A 21,382-nucleotide genomic window follows, 5' to 3' on the forward strand; every position below is an offset into this window, starting at 1 on the left:
CTACTGCTTTATGAATTGGCCATGATGAGCATGCTTAAGTTTCCTATTACCTTCTCTTCCTTTTACTAAGACTTGACATATTGTCCGTGCCAATAATAGAACAAGTTAAGTCCCTCAAAAAAAAAAAATAGAACAAGTTAATGAATAATTACTTAAAATAGCAATTCAAAAGATTATATTCACTACTACAAAATTGGGAAAATATAGCGCCTCATAAATAGCGCTTTTAACACTAAAGCGCTATAAATTAAAGCACGGAGGTCTTAGCTAGCGCTTTTTTAAAAAAGCACTATCTATCATTTTAAGTATATATAGCGCTTTGTATTGAAAGCGTCAGTATAGGTTAAATAAAAATAATAGATATTTAAATAAAAAACATGATTAATCGTATATGGCGCGTTTTATGAAAAACGCTATATATAAATCAACCTTAAATAAAGCTTATAAGTTAAAAAAAGCGCTATTGTATGCTTGAGAAAGTTAGGGCTTATAGCTTAAAAAAACGCCATTTTATAAAGTGATTTAATGTACATTAACTAACAGGTCCCCTGTTCGATCCCCTGCATAGCATATTTCAATTATTTTTTTGAATTTTAATTTTTAGTTTTTTTTTTCTCTAGAATAGGGTTTTTTTGTTGATTAAGTTGTATATATAAATTCACATTTTTTCAAAATTGATCACTAATTCTGTTTTTTTTTCTCGATAAATTGTATAATAGGAACCTTGAGAAAATCAGTTTACAAAGATTCAATTTGTTAAGGTTTTCAATTAAAGGGTTTTTTTTGTTAATTAAATTGAAATATATCGTTATTTATAATATCAAAATGTCTTAGGATTTTTTTTTTACTAAATCTGTTTGTTTCATAAGAAATTGATGAATTTGAACCTTGAGTAAATCAGTTTATAAAGATTGATTTTTTTTGAATTTTCAAAGAAAAGTTTTTTTTTTGTTGTTGTTGTTACATGTGCTGTTAGATTAGATTAGATGCTAATATTTTTAGATTTGGTTTTCCATAATTTGCAGAAAGATAATTATAGGTGGTTTAGCGAGAGAAACGACCATTGGTTAGTGCTTGCTTTGTCTTCATTTAGTTTTAATTTGATTTTAATTATTTTAGAGTTGTTATTCCCTTCGAATTGTGGTGATTTGTAGCTTTGTGTATCAATTTCATACCTGTTTTGGTTGGGTTTCGTGTTTTGCATCCCAATTTATCAAGCACTTCGGTAAATATGGTGAGATTACTGATTCCGTCATCACGAAGGACAGAAAAACTAGACAGCCTCGTGGATTTGGGTTTATTACTTATGCTGATCCATTTATGGTTGATAAAGTCATTGAGGACTCTCATATCATCAACAACAAACAAGTATGAATTGTATTTTCTACCATGTCTTTGCATAGGATTTTTACTCGTTTTGTTGTGGTTCTTTGTATCTTTAGGTGGTGCTGTTTTGTGAATTTAAATGTTGTTTTCGGCTTTGTTGTATTAGTTCTAATAGAATATATTTAACTAATTATGCAGGCCTTTGATGCACTTCTGAATTCATTGGATTCAAGTGGGATCAGGGAGTCACATTTGCGACTAATGTTGCTAAAGATTGAGAATATATTTATGGAAAATGTTCAAAAGAATGCTATAACCCATCAGTATCCATCACTATTACGTTCAATGAAATATGGGGGAAAAAATGTAAACCTCAAGTTAACATTTGTGATATCTATCTCAACCTTTATTGCTTGGAAGACTCACATTGCTGTTATTGCCATCTTACTTTAGCGTCAAATGATGGATTTAGTTTTTCTAAACATGCAATTCAATGATGGACAAGATTGCATAAGGTCTTACGGGCTTATATTGAGGTAAGTTGATAATATAGCTTTTCTTGTCTTGATCCTTATTTTTTTTTCTGCTGAATTTTATATGTTGGCTTTTGAGGGATATATTATATTCATATTCTGATTTATAGGTATATATTCCACCTGAAACATTTCAATTAATTTGGACAGACCTTTAAAAAAAAATATTGGACAAAAGATATTAGAAGGCTTTGTAGTAGATCATCTTCTGCTATATGAATTGCCCAAAAATGAAGAATATGTTTGACACGTAAGTGTGTGTGTGTGTGTGTATACATATATATATTTTGATGTATATGAAAACTGTATATATATATATATGGTTAGTTGTATGTAATCTAAGTTTACATTTATATTTTGTAGAGTTCTACAGGTATTTCGCTCTGCAAGGGACGCTCAAGTATCAAAGAATAAATTTAACAACATATCATGGGTCCGAGTACAGGTTTAATAATATAACATATAACAACCTTAAAAAATTAGTGTATGAATAATATAAATAATTTGATTGATACAAACTTATCTTATTTTTTGTAGTGTCCTCGCCAAGAAAATGGTATAACTTGCGGGTACTTTGTGATGAGGTTTATGAAAGAGATTCTCATTTCAAAACTAAACAAAATTCCAAAGCTGGTATGTTATTTTTTATATTAAAGTATAATATTTGTATATAATTAAGTTTATTAAGTAACATGATTTTTTTTTTGTTATAATATATGTAGTACATTGATGATTTCAAGTGTGTGACATACTCAAAAGATAAACTAAGAAAAATCCAAGAAGAATGGTGTCAGTTCATGCTCAGCCTAAAAGTTATATGATATTTTTATGATAAGGTGGGTTTCATGTTTCTAAATATATTTGCTAGAAGTGGTAGTTGTTTTAATTTATAATCTTGCTTTAATTTGTACTCATGATCAATAGTACTTTAAATTTATCTTTAATATAATATAGTGTTATTGCTTAATGGTGTTTTCTGGTATATATTCAGGTGGAGGAGAGTGAACGAAATTTGGTAATGAATGATGATTTGCCTGCTTGTTTTGGATAAAAATGTTGAGAAGACCAAGAAGATAGATGAAGACTGCATGATACCATAGAAGATTTTGATCTTTATGTTAACTAATTAGTTGTAACTCCTAGAAATATCTATGTTACAATATTAGAGGCTATACATTTCTGACTTTTATGCTATATATACATACAATTTTTATGATATGGTTAAGTTTCCTTTGATAAATAATAGTCCCAATTATAATGTGCCAATATTATATATATATATATTTCCCTTTAAATTTTTCACTTTATACATATTTTACTTTAAATTAATAAAAAACGCTATCTGCAAAGGAAAAAAAAATTGACAAAAAAAATAAAAATAAATGCTTCTCCTAGCGCTTTTTTCCTTTATAAAGTGTTATCTAAACATATTGTTACATAGCGCTTTTAAAACAAAAACACTGTCTTTAAACCTGTCTTAGATGGCGTTTTTTTTAAAAAGCGCTATCTAAGGAGAACCTTTGCTAGCGCTTTTTGACCTAAAGCGCTATATAAACCCTGCTTTAGCTAGCGCTTTATACAGAAAAAAAGCGCTATATTACTTTTGCCAGCGCCATTTATACTAGCGCTTCAAAAGCGCTATCTAAAGCAAAAAAAAAGCGCTATATAAGCCCATTTTTGTAGTAGTGATTCTAACAAAATGGTGACCATGTCACTTCTGTCTCTACTTTCTAATGATGCTTATAGCCACTTACCCTATTATTTTATATCACGATCGTTCGAAAAAGGTGTGATTTTATGGTTCTAATAATTTAGACTTAAAGTAAATAATATGTATGAATCATGTCTTTTAAGGAAAGCACATTTGATTAATTTCAATTGAGTTGGGGGGTTGGGTTTTGGAGAACCAAAATGCATGAACTTTATTTTTTTTTATTTTTTTATTTATTAAAACGTTCCATTCATTCATGCATTAAATATAATCAAACTTTTAACAAGCAATAATCTTTCAACTTAAAACCACAAGAACAACTACTAGTTTTCCTTAAAAAAAACAACTACTAATTAATCAAATAATCAAGAATACATGTGAAGTTGATGGTGAACCAACCCTCAAACTGCAAATGATTCATGAAGAGTTGCCCTCTCATGCTCTTTACATGAACTATAATTAAAATTAATATATAATTGAGGGAAGCAAGGGGGAAAAGATGTAGATAAAGTTTTAAAGAAAAAATGATGTTAATTTAATTTGTTTTTATTTGTCAAAGGGGAGAGGTGCGAGAGAAAGAGGGGCGGGGCAAATATGTCCATTGGCATTTCTAATGGTTCTTAGTTCTAACTACTCGTGATTCTCTCTTTAATTGTCTTTCTCACACATTTTTTTTTCGAAGTTCAAACTCATTTCATTTGATAGATTCTACACCCTCCGGTCACTAATATAAGCAAAAATTAACTTTTTAGGTTCATTCAATTAATGATGTATGTAGTCTATAATATAGACTACATACATAATTAATTAAATGAATCTAGAAAGTGGATTTTTGCTTATATTAGTGACCGGATGATGTATTCTTTGTTTGTTTTTGTGGTGGTATTAGTGGAAAGATGATGAAAGAGAGGAATACACATGACGCATGAGAAGTCAATCAAGGAAATCTTCGTTTATGTATGAACATCGTTGATGAATAATATTTTTCAATTTGGCTTTGTTGTTTGTGCTTCTCTTCCCAATGTAAGTAATGACTTGTTAACTACGTACATCCTCTGATCATTATTATAAGCAAAAATCTACGTTTTAAATTCATTTAATCATCAATTATGTATGTGGTCTATATTATAAATCACAATCATTATATTCAATGAACCTAAAAAGTAGATTTTTGCTTATATTAGCGACTTGATGATGTATATGTATCCTTAAATGATTCGTTATCCATATTCATTATGATATTCACAACAATAGTCACCAATTTAATTATTAACAAATTATTGGATGACCTTTTTTTTTAAGGGTGTTAATTATTAGCTAACCTTATTCATTAAACTTATATTTGTATACAACATACTATATATTAATTTATACTAGAAAACATATCAATGTGTTAGCTTAGTAAAAAAAAACAAACGGACATACGAGCATGGCCACTAGTGAACTAGAACTACAATTAATAATATAATTGAGAGAAAGAAGAGAATGGGTAGAAAAGTGCTGAAGCGGTTCACATACTCTTCACACTCTCATTTCTTATTCTCTTGCTAACACTCTTCACACTTAAAATTAAATTAATTTATAATTGATATAAAGGTGTCCGGGCTTGATAACGCAAACTTATGACCTAAGTAGGAGCATTAATATGTTGGAATGTCCTTTGTTGTGTGCCAAAAAAATGTGTTCTCTTCAAAACAAAAAACCTACCTTATCTCATTCCTACAAACCCTTTACTTCATCTCCTTAACATGCTATCTTCCTTGATATCTCATATACAAAAATTAACATACTCTCTTCTATATATCAAAATGAAGGCCATTATTGCACTTATAGTGATTTTTTTTGGCATTGGCTTAATGCTAAAGATGGCAGCAAACATTAAAACATAATTTCGCTAATGGATGTAAAATACAATCGTACTTATTCGAGCATAAGCGAGTTCATAAGAAGGAGATATAATTTTTAAAAACTCTTTTTTAGTTTTTAAAAACTTAGTTTTCCATATTTTTTTAAAGGACTTTTAGTTTTCCATTTTACCACTTTTCCTCTTGTGATGTGTAAGTTTATTTTTGACTTAGTGAAAACATGAGTTAATTTTTTTTATATATATGATTTCTTTTTATTGCGCAAGATGGAAAAGTGGTAAGATGGAAAACTTAAAATCCTATAAGAAAAATATGGAAAACTAAAAGTATAATATATATTACCATTTCTTTTGAAGTTTTGTATCTATTCAAGGTCCACTTTAAAAATATTTCTCCTTATTTTTCTTTTTTTTTTTTGACAAGAAAATATTTCTCCTTCTTATCATCTCACTTATACTGAATAAGTAATTGTATTTTACCATCTGTCGCGTCGGAGATCAAGGCTATTTGATTAGCTTTTGACTAACTAATTTATTTCACGACTGAACATTTTAATTTTTAATGAAAAGGGGAAAAAAGTTCAAACACCCCATTTTGAAAAGATTTAGGGTTCGAGGGTTAGTTACATAAAGGGAAGGTGTTAGCACCCTTTATGTCCGTAGTACTCTACGGGAACCTCTTGATTTTATTTAATTAGTGTGCTATAACTTGCTTATTTTTTGAAAAAAAGGAAAAGGGATTTGAAATGAAAAAAAGAAAGACCTAATTATCTACATTTTATTGATTTGGAAGGACAAGGTCCTCTGCCTACGTACCCGTGAAGGATCAAAACCTCGTAGTTCGGGGTTAAAAAACTGACGTTTGATTGGTTGTGTGTTTTTTATTAGTTTGAAAAAGGTTTTAAAATGGAAAAGCCAAATGGCAAAAATAAGTTTGTTTGTATTTTTTATATTAAAGGAAAGAGACTCAAAATAAGTTAAGTTGATTGACATTTGATTAAGAAAATAAAAAATAAAAAGACGTCACTTGATTTAAGATCAAGGTTTATTTAAAAAAAAAAAAAATTTTGTGTTTTTGTTATATGCATTTTTTTTGTTGTTTTCAAATAATTGGAATAAAAGTTAAACTAACGGAGCATAAAAAAATAAAAGCGCAGGTTAACCTAATCTAGAAACAAAATAAAAGGCATACACACACGCACGCACCCATGCACCTAAAACTATTACATAAAAGCCTATGATACATGCTACGGTCTGCAAAAATAAATGATGGAAAAATAAATATGCATGATTTACATTAAGCCTAAATTTACATTCTAAAGTATGCTAAAAATAAATATGCATGATAAATTTACATTAAGCCTAAATATACATTCTAATAATTTGAAAATGCTTGATAAAAATAAAATGTGACAAATAGAAATAAAATAACTAAAAATGCAGCAAAATTAAAATACAATAATGAAAAAATGCATGAGAGAATTAAACAAGATAAAAAAAAAATGAATGCGGGGTCACCGGTTCTCTTTATGATGGAATCTTGATTTGGAGAGCAGCCATGACAACACTACTAAAGAGAGCAGCACGGCGGTAGCGATTCAAAGCGGTTGGAAGAGCCACGCTGCAAAAAAATGACTATATACAGAATACGACACAAATTTGCTAAATTGAAAATCAATAATAATAATAATAATAATAATAATAATAACGGCAGCCAATGAAATTATGTAACAGGGCAACAAGCAACCAATTAACAAGATTATTAAAGTAGAATTAATGGTGCGTGACAGAAACTGCACATGAATAAGTAATATGCAACGCCATAGCAATAGTGTTCTCTAACAATTAAAATTAAATGTAACACCTACTGTAAAGACACACAGCTATAGAGAAATAAAACAAGTGCAGCACCAGCATGGAATAGACAGTAAGTAGGAAATCGAAACACAGTAGCTGCTAATGAATAATAGTAATAGGTGTTGGGATTGGAATTGGCACGGCAATAGTGAAAACAATATGCATAAGAATTAAATCATAGCAGCAAAATATGAGAACAGCAACATGAAAGAAGCAACGTGAATTAAAAAGAAACAAAGGACAATTGAACATCAAAATTGCATGAAATAAGGTTTCTCCAATTCATATATCAACCGGCGGCTGCAAATTGAATGAATGGAATCAAACCTTAAACAGCAGCGATGAAAATAAAGTAAACAATGCAAAAACTTAAAATTGAATTCAAAGGAAAATGCAGAATTGAATTGTAAATTGCGGTGGCTAAAAGGTTTTGAGTGTGACGTGAAAATTTGCAGGTTCTTTTGGAATGTTTGTGTGTGTTGCAGCTTTATGCGTGTTCCCTTTCTTGGCTGTGCAGCTTTGGTTTTATAGTGTCAAGGTTTTGATTTAGGGTTTGTTAAAGAGTAGCAAAAAGTGTGGCTTGGAGAGGAGGAAAGCAGCTGTGTTCCTGCAGATGAGGCAAAACTGTTTTTTTTGGATTGGAATGAATGAAACGTACAAGCTGTGTTTGGACTGAATTTGATTGAACCTGGACTATTTTTTGACTTAAACACTTTATAATAAAAATAAGTAAATAAAATGAAAGGTAAAAAATACCAAGAGATAAATATGCATATTTTTGGGTTTTTTTATGGACATAATAACAAAATAAATAAAAACAAAATAAAATAAGAAATAAAAATGAGATAAATCAATATATATACATATATTTAAAAAGAAAAAGAAATTAGAGTCAATTAATTAAAGAAATTAAATAGAAGATGGAAATTAAAGTTAATTAAAAAAAGTGAGAAGAGGGCCCGACTTGGAACCAAAATGAGGTATTTTAAAATACCTCTCTGCCGAAATTTTCACTGAAAAGTCAGAGACTGATCAGGGTTAAACGACGTATGAATGTAGGGTCCATCGACACGTGTCAGTGATATCTTAGGTCAAAAATTGGGGTATGACAAATGCCCCTATTTAAGTTTCTTCGTCCGGAGATTTGAAGATGGAATCTTTAATTCGATCGGAGCGAAGAGACTTAAATACAAAGTACACCAATTTTGGACCTAAGATGCTATGAATGCTCGTGAAATGCTCGTATGAATGCATGACGACAAATATGACTGGACTGAGACGAGAAACAACAACGGGATACCCAAACTCGTTGAAGAATGGGATCCGACTCCGCTAAGGGGAATGTAGTTTCACTGGGGAAAATGATTGTCTACTACTGTATTGGTTTGGAACGATAGCTTAATGAAGACAAAACTTTTTAGTGACATCACTTGAACAGCTAAACTGGGGATGACACTGAAGAAAATAAAATGTGATTCCAAACTGAAACATGACGAAAGGTAAACTCAAGCGGTCCGTTGTTTAGGACTGGCAGCTTGAAACAAGATAAAAAAGACTCAAGCGGTCCGATGTTTTGGACTTGCCACTTGAAACAAGATAAAGGTGGACTCAAGTTGTCCGTTGTTTAGGACTCGCCACTTGAAACAAGATAAAGTGTAGACTCAAGCTGTCCGTTGTTTAGGACTTGCCACTTGAAACAAGATAAAGTGTAGACTCAAGCTGTCCGTTGTTTAGGACTTGCCACTTGAAACAAGATAAAGGTAGACTCAAGCTGTCCGTTGTTTAGGACTTACTCAAGCTGTCCGTTGTTTAGGACTTGCTACTTGAAACAAGATATAGGCGAACTCAAGCTGTCCGTTGTTTAGGACTTGCCACTTGAAACAAGATAAAGGTAGACTCAAGCTGTCCGTTGTTTAGGACTTGCTACTTGAAACAAGATAAAGGCGAACTCAAGCTGTCCGTTGTTTAGGACTTGCCACTTGAAACAAGATAAAGGTAGACTCAAGCTGTCCGTTGTTTAGGACTTGCCACTTGAAACAAGATAAAGGTGAACTCAAGCTGTCCGTTGTTTAGGACTTGCCACTTGAAACAAGATAAAGGTAGACTCAAGCTGTCCGTTGTTTAGGACTTGCCACTTGAAACAAGATAAAGGCGAACTCAAGCTATCCGTTGTTTAGGACTTGCCACTTGAAACAAGATAAAGGTAGACTCAAGCTGTCCGTTGTTTAGGACTTGCCACTTGAAACAAGATAAAATGTAGACTCAAGCTGTCCGTTGTTTAGGACTTGCCACTTGAAACAAGATAAAATGTAGACTCAAGCTGTCCGTTGTTTAGGACTTGCCACTTGACACAAGATAAAGGTAGACTCAAGCTGTCCGTTGTTTAGGACTTGCCACTTGAAACAAGATAAAACGTAGACTCAAGCTGTCCTTTGTTTAGGACTTGCCACTTGACACTAACGGGTGACATCTCTTGACCAGACACATTGGGGGTGACACTTTTGATGATGAGAAGGTAAATGTCAGATGTTCACGTGTAGAAACTTGCGGTTTGGCACAATGATAAGTAGAGACCAAATTGAAAAGACACAACCGAAACAAGATTTTGGTGACTAATGCAATCATGTATGAATTGATGTTGTGTATATGATATGTATGAATGTATGAATAAGTGAAAGTATTTATGTATGATTGTATGAATGTATGATTGTATGAATGTATGGATGTGACTTGTATGACTGTATAAACTGTATATGATAGGTGACTCGATGAAACGAGACAAGACAGATAAGATGGGAAGCGGACTGACATCGCAGTACAAACACTCGGCAAACTTCCTTGGAGATGATGTTATTGTGAACAAATCAAGTCGTTGACGGTGTAAAACCCGGCACAAGGTTGCAATTGATGAATAGCAACCGATGAATCTTGGGGAGAAAGCCCATTGTTTAACCAACAGCCTGGAAGAAGTCGCATTTGTAAATCAGCGCGGAATGCTTTTCCCTTGTCATGCTTCGACAGTCATTTTTGTATTTTCTTTGAAAATCCCTAACTTTTGCCCGGACCGCCCTTTCGGGTTTTCAGTCCACCGGGAATATATTCCTTTTTTGTGCCCCTAATTTTTGCCTGGACCGCCCTTTCGGGTTTTCAGTCCACCGGGACGCTCTCTATTGCCTAAGCCGCCTTTTCAGGTTTTCCGACTTAGCGAGCATTGATTTTTTTGTATATATTTTTTTGACTGTTAAAGCATCTTGCTTGAAGCAGAGGTCCTCTTCATTGTGCTTAGCCATGTTTCTCTTTTGGGGTGTAACCGTTCTCAAGGCGCATACTGATGTACGCTTCAACTACTCACGAGTTCAAAGAGAGTGTGTTTGTTGTTCACATTTTTCAAAAGATGTAAAAAAAAGTTTTGTATTTTGAAAATTTTGCTTCAAGTATTGCCATCAAAAATAGAAGAATTTTTTTGTGAATAGAATAAATGAGAGTTCCGAGTAAATGGGCACAGGCTCAAATTTGATGAATAGAGTGGTGACCTGCCAACGGCGTGGCCCCACGGATCTTTGAAAAATTTGGAAAATGGTAAATATATGGGAAGGGTACATTGAACACAATAACCGTTATACTCCCTGACAACTTTGAATGCCCCAGTTCCGAGTCTTTGATCTGCAGATGCTTCGAATCAGAGGTCTTTTGATAGCTGGATGCCCCCAAGTGGATGGTGCTTGACTGGATGCAGTTACTTTGTCATGATCCTTAACTTTTGCATAGATCGCCCTTTTCGGGTTTCAACCTATCAGGATAATCATCATTTTTTGTTCATGTCTCTAATTTTTGCCTGGACCGCCTTTTCGGGTTTTCAGTCCACCGAGACGCTCATTTTTGCCTAAGCCGCTTTTTATGATTTGCGACTTATCGAGCTTTTATTTTTTTGACAGAGTATTTCTTGACTGCACCGGCATTCATGGGACGCGTGAGTTTGTCACCATCCGTAGTTGCAAAAGTCATTGTATATGGGCCTTCATAGTTAAACATCAACTTGCCCCTGGAGTCTGGTTGAAAAGATAGTACAAAGTTCCCTTCTTGAAATTCACGGGGACGAACCTTTTTGTTAGAAGCTTGTTTCAAACCTCTTTTGATATATTTGTACAAGGTCGTCATGAGTTTAGATTCGGTCAAGCTTGGACTTTAGTAGAACTCCTATTAACGGGACTTCAACCTTCACGGAAAGCACGACCTCCATGTTGCATATTGGGGAAGGAGGGGGGGTTTGCCTCTGTTTGAAATGTGTACTGAAGTATGATATCCATGCGAGGCAACAGTAACGTCTCATGCCAGTCTTTGTGAGTGACTGCCATCTTCTGAACAATGTTCTTGATTTTTGTTTTGCAGTTTTGACGGCTAAGATGCCCCCAGTATGTGAGAGATCTCATCGGGAGTCTCCTCATCCTTCCCTTCTTCAGCTTCGGACATAGGGAACTCAAAGTCGGAAGAGAGTACATGGTTAATGTGTTCAACGGGTTTATTAATGCATGATTTGATTATTGATTTTGACAAGCGAGTATAAGTTATGGTTATGCAGATATTTGAGAATATTTTTTGGGTTTTTTGTATTACCATTTTTCCAGAACAAAGCACAAAATAAAAAACAAAACCGGGATCAAAACGACCTTTTTATTAATGATGAAAATGCTTAAAGCAAAAAAGCCCTACACCAGTTCATTTTCGTCTTGGGCAGAACGAAAGGGTTTTTTTGAAAAGCAGCAAACAACAAACCAACGCATTATTTGAACAGATAAGTAGTAGAAGGAACATCAAAAACGACCCAAATGTGGCTTGCAAGTCCGAATTCAATCTTCGAAGAGCAATATATTGGCTTCAATCAGCTTCTGGACTTCAATCTTCAAAGATAAACAGTGCTCAATGTCATGGCCGGCTGCTCCTTGATGAAAGGCACATGAGAGGTCAGGTTGATACCCAACCGGCAACTCGTCAGGCACTCGAGGAGGCTTTCTAGTTTTGACAAGGTTCTTCATGAGCAAGATGGGAAGCAGCTCCGCATATGCCATTGGGATTGGATCAAATTGCATCCTTGGAGCCTGTTGTCTAGGCTGTTGTTGATGTTGGAACTCGGGCCCTTGCTGGAATTGAGGCTGCTTTGACTCGGCCTGGAGCGTTGTGATCTCTTGTCCACACTTATCCCTTTTTGTTTGCACGGGTGTCGTAGGTGCGAGTTGGCTTTGGACGAGGACAGTCGGACCACTTTTGAAACAGATTGACCTTTTATGGAAAAGAAATTTTGTGAGACTCGGAATCGAGACTATGAAATGCAAAATGATGCATGATGCTTATGCAAAAATAAACACATTTTTTTTTATTTACCGAAGGACTTATAAAAGCAAATTTGTAAACATCATAATTGAAAATTCCATTGAATATTTAAAGTACTACAAGATAATTCCCTTTTAACAAAACTGAGCCAAGGGATAGACTCCAAAGTACATCACAGAAAGCTAGAAAATAACATAAAGTGGTGAAACAACTGGGAATCTCTTGAGCTCTTGTAGTGGACTACTCCTCAAAATCTGAGTGTGGACCGTCAAACAAATCCATGGAATCCATGCGCTGCTTCTTGGTGATATGCTTTTTAAGCAGCCTGTCCTTCTCCTGGAGTAGATCATCTCTCTCGATCATCTGTTGCCCTAATTTGAGAATCACACTTTCCTGCTTCCTTATTTCTTCATTTTTATCTTCCATCATGAGCATAGCCTCGTCATATTTCCTTTTCCAAGTGGCAATTTCTCGGTCTTTATCAGCCAATCGTTCTTGGTGCTCTCCCAGAGTCTTAGAGGGTAAAGGTAATGATGAAGATGGAATTGTTGCGGATACGAGCCTCGGTACCGTGTAAGGCATCTGATTCTGGATAGCATTATTGATGACCCATTGAATGTAAGATCCATGCAGAAAATTGTCCCTTTTTCCCAGTTGGTTCCTGTTAAGTCTGTGAATACTCCGCCAAGCTTGCACAAATTCCTCCCTTTTACCTAGGTGATTACTGTCATTGCAGTAGAACTCATTGGTTAAAGCAAGGTTACTTGGTTGTGTCTTCATCGGGTATCCCAATTGATGTCGGGCAAGGACGGGATTGTAGCTAATTCCTCCCTCCATACCAATGAGGGGTACATTGGGATAGTCACCACATCTGATAATGACTGTTCCGTCATCCCAGGTTGGATGGTACCAAACTATATCAGCTGTTGTCAAGGCCATGATTTTTTTAGACCAGGGAGTACCTTCAAGGTTGGCTATGAAAGAGCGGGGTTGAGGTAGATGAGAGACGAACCATTTGTAAAGTAAAGGTGCACAACAAAGGATAGCTCCACGAGTTGCAAGAGTTCGATCATGGATGGAATGGTAGGTGTTTGCTAGAAGAGTAGGGACCGGGTTTTTGGTAAGAAAAACTTGGATGGCACGAATGTCAACAAAATTAGGAATGTTCGGGAAAAGCACAAGACCATAGATAATTAAGGCTAAGACAGAGTAAAAGGCATGGTTGGCGCCAGACTGTTCAAAAATGGAAGCCTGATCGTTGAGGAAATCGGTGGAGAAACCTGAGGGACCCCCTTTGGTTTGGACAATAAGATTATCTCTTACGATGGAGGCTTCAAGATAGAGGGCATTAGCAATGGTTGTGGCTTTGGGATTGGGTTCAAGGCCGCTGAAAGGTACTTTGTTAAGAACGGTTATACCGATCAAATGAGAGTACTCTTCTAGTGTAGGGACAAGCTGATAGTCTGGGAAAGTAAAACAGTGACAATGACGGTCATAAAATTGAACCAAAGTCTCCAAGACGCCTTTTGTAACATCTACCTTGAGGATATCCAGCAGTTTCCCATGAAGTTCGCGAAAATCATCCTGGCTAGCTACCTTCCTCCCTAACTCCCTTAATTTAGCCACATCTGGCTTCTGGAAAGTATACTTCCTAGTGTTTCTTGTAGGAATTTCCATCTATGATGTTTACAAAAGAAAAAAGTTCATATAAGTCCTTCGATATTTTGATGATGAAAAAAGAAAGTTTTATGAATGAATGCATGTATGCATGAATATGCTACACAAACGGTGAAAACACAGTGAGGTTAGGCCCATAATGATGGAGTCAAGGGTAAAAACGCCATTGGTAAGGACTATGGTTTTCAAATGTACCTGTATCACGGGTTCTACCAAGTTCCCAGAGTTATCAACCACTTCCGAACACTATCAAGTTACGGAAATACTTCCGTTCCAATAATGTTCGTAAGAAAGTCTCGTCTGAGTTTGGTATCGCGTGTCAACTAAACCAAGATTACTCATGATTAGCCACTGCACCACGTCCTCAAAGGCCAAGAGGGGTTAAAGGTGACTAAAGGTCCTCAACTTTCGACAGTCACTTGAAAATAACATGCCAAACACGAATACTCATGCCAACATAGTATACTTCCAAGATCCCTCAGTTGAGTGGGGTTATCACATGTGTCACAAACCAAAATTCACTCTTGGCAAGGCACTATGATTATACCACCGTCCTATCTTAAATTTCTCTCAAGTCCGGGTGTAGGACTTATCTCACCACTCACGTTAGAAAGAAGAAAGAAGAAGGATGAACAAATATACACGTCTTTCCATCTTTTTTTTTTTGATTTTTTTAAGCAAGTTATAGCACAAAATTTAAATAAGACCAAGTTAGGCTCAACCCTCTTAGGGGGTGTCCCCAATGAAGTCGCCATTTCTGTCGCGTCATTTTTCGGAGATCAAGGCTATTTGATTAGCTTTTGACTAACTAATTTATTTCACGACTGAACATTTTAATTTTTAATGAAAAGGGGAAAAAAAGTTCAAACACCCCATTTTGAAAAGATTTAGGGTTCGGGGGTTAGTTACATAAAGGGAAGGTGTTAGCACCCTTTATGTCCGTAGTACTCTACGGGAACCTCTTGATTTTATTTAATTAGTGTGCTATAACTTGCTTATTTTTTGAAAAAAAGGAAAAGGGATTTGAAATGAAAAAAAGAAAGACCTAATTATCTACATTTTATTGATTTGGAAGGACAAGGTCCTCTGCCTACGTACCCGTGAAGGATCAAAACCTCGTAGTTCGGGGTTAAAAAACTGACGTTTGATTGGTTGTGTGTTTTTTATTAGTTTGAAAAAGGTTTTAAAATGGAAAAGCCAAATGGCAAAAATAAGTTTGTTTGTATTTTTTATATTAAAGGAAAGAGACTCAAAATAAGTTAAGTTGATTGACATTTGATTAAGAAAATAAAAAATAAAAAGACGTCACTTGATTTAAGATCAAGGTTTATTTAAAAAAAAAAATATTTTTGTGTTTTTGTTATATGCATTTTTTTTGTTGTTTTCAAATAATTGGAATAAAAGTTAAAATAACGGAGCATAAAAAAATAAAAGCGCAGGTTAACCTAATCTAGAAACAAAATAAAAGGCATACACACACGCACGCACCCATGCACCTAAAACTATTACATAAAAGCCTATGATACATGCTACGGTCTGCAAAAATAAATGATGGAAAAATAAATATGCATGATTTACATTAAGCCTAAATTTACATTCTAAAGTATGCTAAAAATAAATATGCATGATAAATTTACATTAAGCCTAAATATACATTCTAATAATTTGAAAATGCTTGATAAAAATAAAATGTGACAAATAGAAATAAAATAACTAAAAATGCAGCAAAATTAAAATACAATAATGAAAAAATGCATGAGAGAATTAAACAAGATAAAAAAAAAATGAATGCGGGGTCACCGGTTCTCTTTATGATGGAATCTTGATTTGGAGAGCAGCCATGACAACACTGTTAAAAATTTTAGTGTTTAGCCATGGATCAATAGATACAAATTATAGCATATCATCAATAACAAAGAAAGAACAAAAGATTGTGTACCTTTGAATTAGGTTGATGAAGGATAACCGTAGACAACGCCGACAACTATGAGAGGGGTAACTACCCTCATTTCGTCTAGCTCTAGGTTTATCACCAATATTCAGAATAATTAACCGTCTAATGGGATGACGTTTAAATAGCTAAACGACTGAGGGCAGGGACCTCTCATTGGGTTTATCTAAATGGTCCAACCCATCACGGTCCATTTAGTTACAAAAGCCCAATCACTCAAATTCATCATATAATTAGTGCTTAACACAATAGACCATAATTTATATCATGACACCGACTTATAATAATTGATTATTGTCAATCCATAATTGATTAATTAAATAATTAATCCAACAACTACTAAAGAGAGCAGCACGGCGGTAGCGATTCAAAGCGGTTGGAAGAGCCACGCTGCAAAAAAATGACTATATAAAGAATACGACACAAATTTGCTAAATTGAAAATCAATAATAATAATAATAATAATAATAATAATAATAATAACGGCAGCCAATGAAATTATGTAACAGGGCAACAAGCAACCAATTAACAAGATTATTAAAGTAGAATTAATGGTGCGTGACAGAAACTGCACATGAATAAGTAATATGCAACGCCATAGCAATAGTGTTCTCTAACAATTAAAATTAAATGTAACACCTACTGTAAAGACACACAGCTATAGAGAAATAAAACAAGTGCAGCACCAGCATGGAATAGACAGTAAGTAGGAAATCGAAACACAGTAGCTGCTAATGAATAATAGTAATAGGTGTTGGGATTGGAATTGGCACGGCAATAGTGAAAACAATATGCATAAGAATTAAATCATAGCAGCAAAATATGAGAACAGCAACATGAAAGAAGCAACGTGAATTAAAAAGAAACAAAGGACAATTGAACATCAAAATTGCATGAAATAAGGTTTCTCCAATTCATATATCAACCGGCGGCTGCAAATTGAATGAATGGAATCAAACCTTAAACAGCAGCGATGAAAATAAAGTAAACAATGCAAAAACTTAAAATTGAATTCAAAGGAAAATGCAGAATTGAATTGTAAATTGCGGTGGCTAAAAGGTTTTGAGTGTGACGTGAAAATTTGCAGGTTCTTTTGGAATGTTTGTGTGTGTTGCAGCTTTATGCGTGTTCCCTTTCTTGGCTGTGCAGCTTTGGTTTTATAGTGTCAAGGTTTTGATTTAGGGTTTGTTAAAGAGTAGCAAAAAGTGTGGCTTGGAGAGGAGGAAAGCAGCTGTGTTCCTGCAGATGAGGCAAAACTGTTTTTTTTGGATTGGAATGAATGAAACGTACAAGCTGTGTTTGGACTGAATTTGATTGAACCTGGACTATTTTTTGACTTAAACACTTTATAATAAAAATAAGTAAATAAAATGAAAGGTAAAAAATACCAAGAGATAAATATGCATATTTTTGGGTTTTTTTATGGACATAATAACAAAATAAATAAAAACAAAATAAAATAAGAAATAAAAATGAGATAAATCAATATATATACATATATTTAAAAAGAAAAAGAAATTAGAGTCAATTAATTAAAGAAATTAAATAGAAGATGGAAATTAAAGTTAATTAAAAAAAGTGAGAAGAGGGCCCGACTTGGAACCAAAATGAGGTATTTTAAAATACCTCTCTGCCGAAATTTTCACTGAAAAGTCAGAGACTGATCAGGGTTAAACGACGTATGAATGTAGGGTCCATCGACACGTGTCAGTGATATCTTAGGTCAAAAATTGGGGTATGACACCATCCATTTGTGAAATTTTGTATTAAGGTTTACCGATTCATCTTTAAGGATGCCAATGCCAAATAAATCATAATAGTTGCAATAATAACCTTCATCTTGATATATAGAAGAGAATATGTTGTTTTTGTAAGAGATCATATCAAGGAAGAGAGGATGTTAAGGAGATATGAAGTAAAGGGTTTTATAGGAATGAGATGAGATAACACAGTTTCTTGTTTTGAAGAGAAGAATATTATGTCACCTTCTTTATGTCAATTATATTATATTTATTTAATTTTAATGAGTGTGAAGAGTGTTTGCAAGAGAATAAGAAACAAGAGTGTGAAGAGTATGTGAACCGCTTAAGTACTTTTCTACCCATTCTCTTCTTTTCCTCAATTACTAGTCGAGATACCCGTGCTATAGCACAGGTAGCGCGGCTTCGCCGCGCTGTATGGCCGCGGCTCCGCCGCGTGTCGCGTCTCGACTGTGCTTGATATAGTATTTGTTTTTGTCCATAGTGAAAATATGTAAAATATTTAAAGCATAATAATGTATATATTGATCGGTAGTAATGAAAAATTGTAAAATAATTAAATTTTAATATGAACAAATATATATTAAATTTTAGTATTGATGATATTAAAAAAACTAATAAATAAAAATAATCATAGTTTTTATTTTACTAATATGTTTTAATGTGAAAAATACTAATAAGCATCCCGTGAAAAATCATAACTAATGCATTATATAATATTGTTATAGTAAAATATATTTCATAAATAAGCATATTGTAACATATTCCCGTAAAATGTCATATATATTTTTATTAATATATAGTCAATACATCAACATATACTTTATTAATATATTAATAAAACTTAGGCAGTTCCTTCAAAAAAATTAAAACTCAGGCAGTCGCGGTGTTTAAATAGAGATATTAAAAAAATACTAATTTTTTTTAAAGATTAAAAATACTAATTACAACTGATAACTCGTTATAGTTACTAAAATGGGTCCCGTGTTACAATTGTACACTCGAACGGGTTTTTTATTGATACATTTTAAAAAATGGAAAAAATTGGAGTATGATTAATCATACTATATTAGAATTTATTTGTTTGTTTTAGTATTGACGATATTAAAAAAAATGAAAATACATTTCACAATAAACATGTACTAACATATTCCCGTATAAAAACATATAATGAGAGATATTTTTATTAATATGTAGTTCATACACTCACATATATTTATCAATATATACTTCTCATTAGATTTTAGAAATAAGAATATAATAATATATTCCCGTAAAACAAACATATACTCACTCACATATATAGTTTTATTAATATATAGTTCATAAACCCACATATATTATTTTAATATATTAATAAAACTTAGGCAGTCACGATGTTTAAATAGAGATATTAAAAAAATACTAATTAAAACTGATCACTCGTTGTAGCTGTTAAAATGAGTCTCGTATTACAATTGTACACTCTATTTGAATTTATAAATAAATATATACTAACATATTCCCGTAAAGAAATATAGTGAGATATATTTTTGTTAATATATAGTGCATATACTCGTTTGTATTCTATCAATATATAGTTCCCATTAAATTTCAGAAATAAGAATATATTAATATATTCCCATAAAAGAAACATATTCTCATATATATTTTTATTAATATATAGTCAATACACTCACATATATTTTATTAATATATAGTCAATACACTCACATATTTAAAAAAATACTAATTAAAACTGATCATTCGTTGTAGTTACTAATATTTAAAAAATACTAATTAAAACTGATCATTCGTTGTAGTTACTAAAATGAGTTTAAAAAAACAATATTTTTTTTGAGAGAATTTAAAAAAACAACATAAAAAATTGAAGTACTATTAATCGTACTTTAATGGTAGCGTGCAATTAAAACTGATCATTGACTTGCATGAACAACATTTTCAACAAATGGCAGCGTGAAACACAACAAATATAAATAAATATTTAAAATGATAGTACATCTACCAATTTTTCTCATCTACTATTTCTATCTTGGGAAATCACCATCCACTGTAAAATATAAAGTTTTTGTCATCATAACATTGAACATCCTTCAACACCAACTTGTTCACTTTTTAACACTCCACATCATCTTCTCTCTCTTAATTCAACACTCATTCAATTTCTACCTCTCCAATGGTTTTTTCATTCAACACTCTACCCCACTACCTTTTATTTCTTATTCTTCTTTGATTTTATATTTTTGGTTTTATAATTACATAAAATTACAATTATCGATTATAATTAAATTAAAATAAAGAAAAACTGAAAAAATATTTAAAAAATTTATTTAAATAATTTATTGGGATCCATTTCACTAAAAAGAATATTAAAACTTCACTTAGTTTGCTAATAGAAAGATATAATAAGAAGAAGATAGTGAAAAACTTGGTATTTTTTTCTGTGTCCAAATGAAATGAACCAAGTCTCTATTTATAGAGAAAAAAAAAATCATGAATTTTGATATAATTTTTTTTTTAAAAATTATATTTCGACAAAATAATTGATTTACAATTATTAAAAAAATTAAAAACCGACCAACCAATCGAAGCCCAACATTTGTCCTTGCTGTCCAGCTTTTTTGCTTTCTCTCTCCGGGCTCTGCTCTTCACTTGCTTGTTAGGCGCTTGTGATACACTTGCCATTCCTTGCTCGAATCACAACGCGACACGTGGCAATTCTTCCTTTCAAAGGGCAATGAAATTCCAAATGTACCCTTAATTAGTTGTAAAAAGCAACTGTGAAATTTAATAGAGTTAGGGACAATTAAATAATTTTGCTAGTATTTTGTTTTGTTATATTGAGAGTAGATATATATATATTTTAGATTATCTTTAAAGAATGGTGCGTAGCTTACCAACCAACAATAAATAAAAATGAATCTTTGTTTGTGGGGTAATTGTAGTTTATGGGTGCCACTTAAAATATATGTTACTAATGTTTGTTGGTTGGGTAAATTACCTACCTATATGTTACTGATGTTTGTTGGTTGGGTAAATTACCTACCATTTATAGATGAATAACCTAGGTGTCACCTATAATAAGGATTATTAGTAGTTGTTGTTGTGGTTGAGTTGAAAGATTATTGCTTGTTAGAAGTTTGATTTAAGAAAAATGATATTTGAACATCCATTTTTCAACAACTTTTGTGACAACTTTCCCTCTCATACTCTCATTGTATTTTTATTCCATCTCTTCCTTTTTCTCTCTCCATTGTTATTGTCCAATAGAAAGAGAGAAAAAAGGTTGTCACCAAAAGTTGTTGGAAATTGGTTGTCAAAATATTATTCCTCTTGATTTAATGCCTGAATGAATGGAGTGATTTGTTTGTGTGT

The 21,382-nt window shown here is 32.9% G+C and overlaps 2 protein-coding genes across 3 annotated transcripts; one reads left to right on the forward strand and one right to left on the reverse strand.

Moving 5' to 3' along the window:
- Nucleotides 1-987: 987 nt before the first annotated feature.
- LOC146953762 (uncharacterized) lies at nt 988-3,046 on the forward strand. Of its 2 annotated transcripts, XR_015029999.1 has the most exons (7): nt 988-1,368; nt 1,525-1,862; nt 2,010-2,109; nt 2,223-2,304; nt 2,397-2,492; nt 2,582-2,695; nt 2,851-3,046. XR_015029999.1 is itself a non-coding variant. In XM_085749657.1 (6 exons), the coding sequence occupies exons 2-5, from the start codon at nt 1,786-1,788 to the stop codon at nt 2,678-2,680; spliced, it is 354 nt and encodes a 117-aa protein (XP_085605783.1). In that variant the 5' UTR covers nt 991-1,368; nt 1,525-1,785; the 3' UTR covers nt 2,681-2,695; nt 2,851-3,046. The 2 variants fall into 2 exon arrangements, 1 of the variants encoding a protein (XP_085605783.1); XM_085749657.1 differs by lacking the exon at nt 2,010-2,109 and having other exon boundaries at nt 991-1,368.
- A 9,813-nt stretch (nt 3,047-12,859) lies between these two features.
- Nucleotides 12,860-14,296, reverse strand: LOC146953763 (uncharacterized). The gene has a single exon (XM_085742678.1). The coding sequence runs from the start codon at nt 14,294-14,296 to the stop codon at nt 12,860-12,862; it is 1,437 nt and encodes a 478-aa protein (XP_085598804.1).
- Nucleotides 14,297-21,382: the final 7,086 nt, after the last annotated feature.

This window comes from Medicago sativa, chromosome 1, assembly GCF_051527215.1.
Source record: "Medicago sativa cultivar Bolivia chromosome 1, Bolivia_mono, whole genome shotgun sequence".
Lineage (NCBI taxonomy): Eukaryota > Viridiplantae > Streptophyta > Magnoliopsida > Fabales > Fabaceae > Medicago > Medicago sativa.

Excerpts from the sequence above, each read along its gene's own strand:
- LOC146953762 (XM_085749657.1), top strand. The coding sequence starts at position 1,786 with ATGATGGATTTAGTTTTTCTAAACATGCAATTCAATGATGGACAAGAT. Across the intron at positions 1,863-2,222 it reads TCTTACGGGCTTATATTGAG|AGTTCTACAGGTATTTCGCT; the intron begins GTAAGTTGATAA and ends TATATTTTGTAG. Across the intron at positions 2,493-2,581 it reads TAAACAAAATTCCAAAGCTG|TACATTGATGATTTCAAGTG; the intron begins GTATGTTATTTT and ends TAATATATGTAG.
- LOC146953763 (XM_085742678.1), bottom strand. The coding sequence starts at position 14,296 with ATGGAAATTCCTACAAGAAACACTAGGAAGTATACTTTCCAGAAGCCA.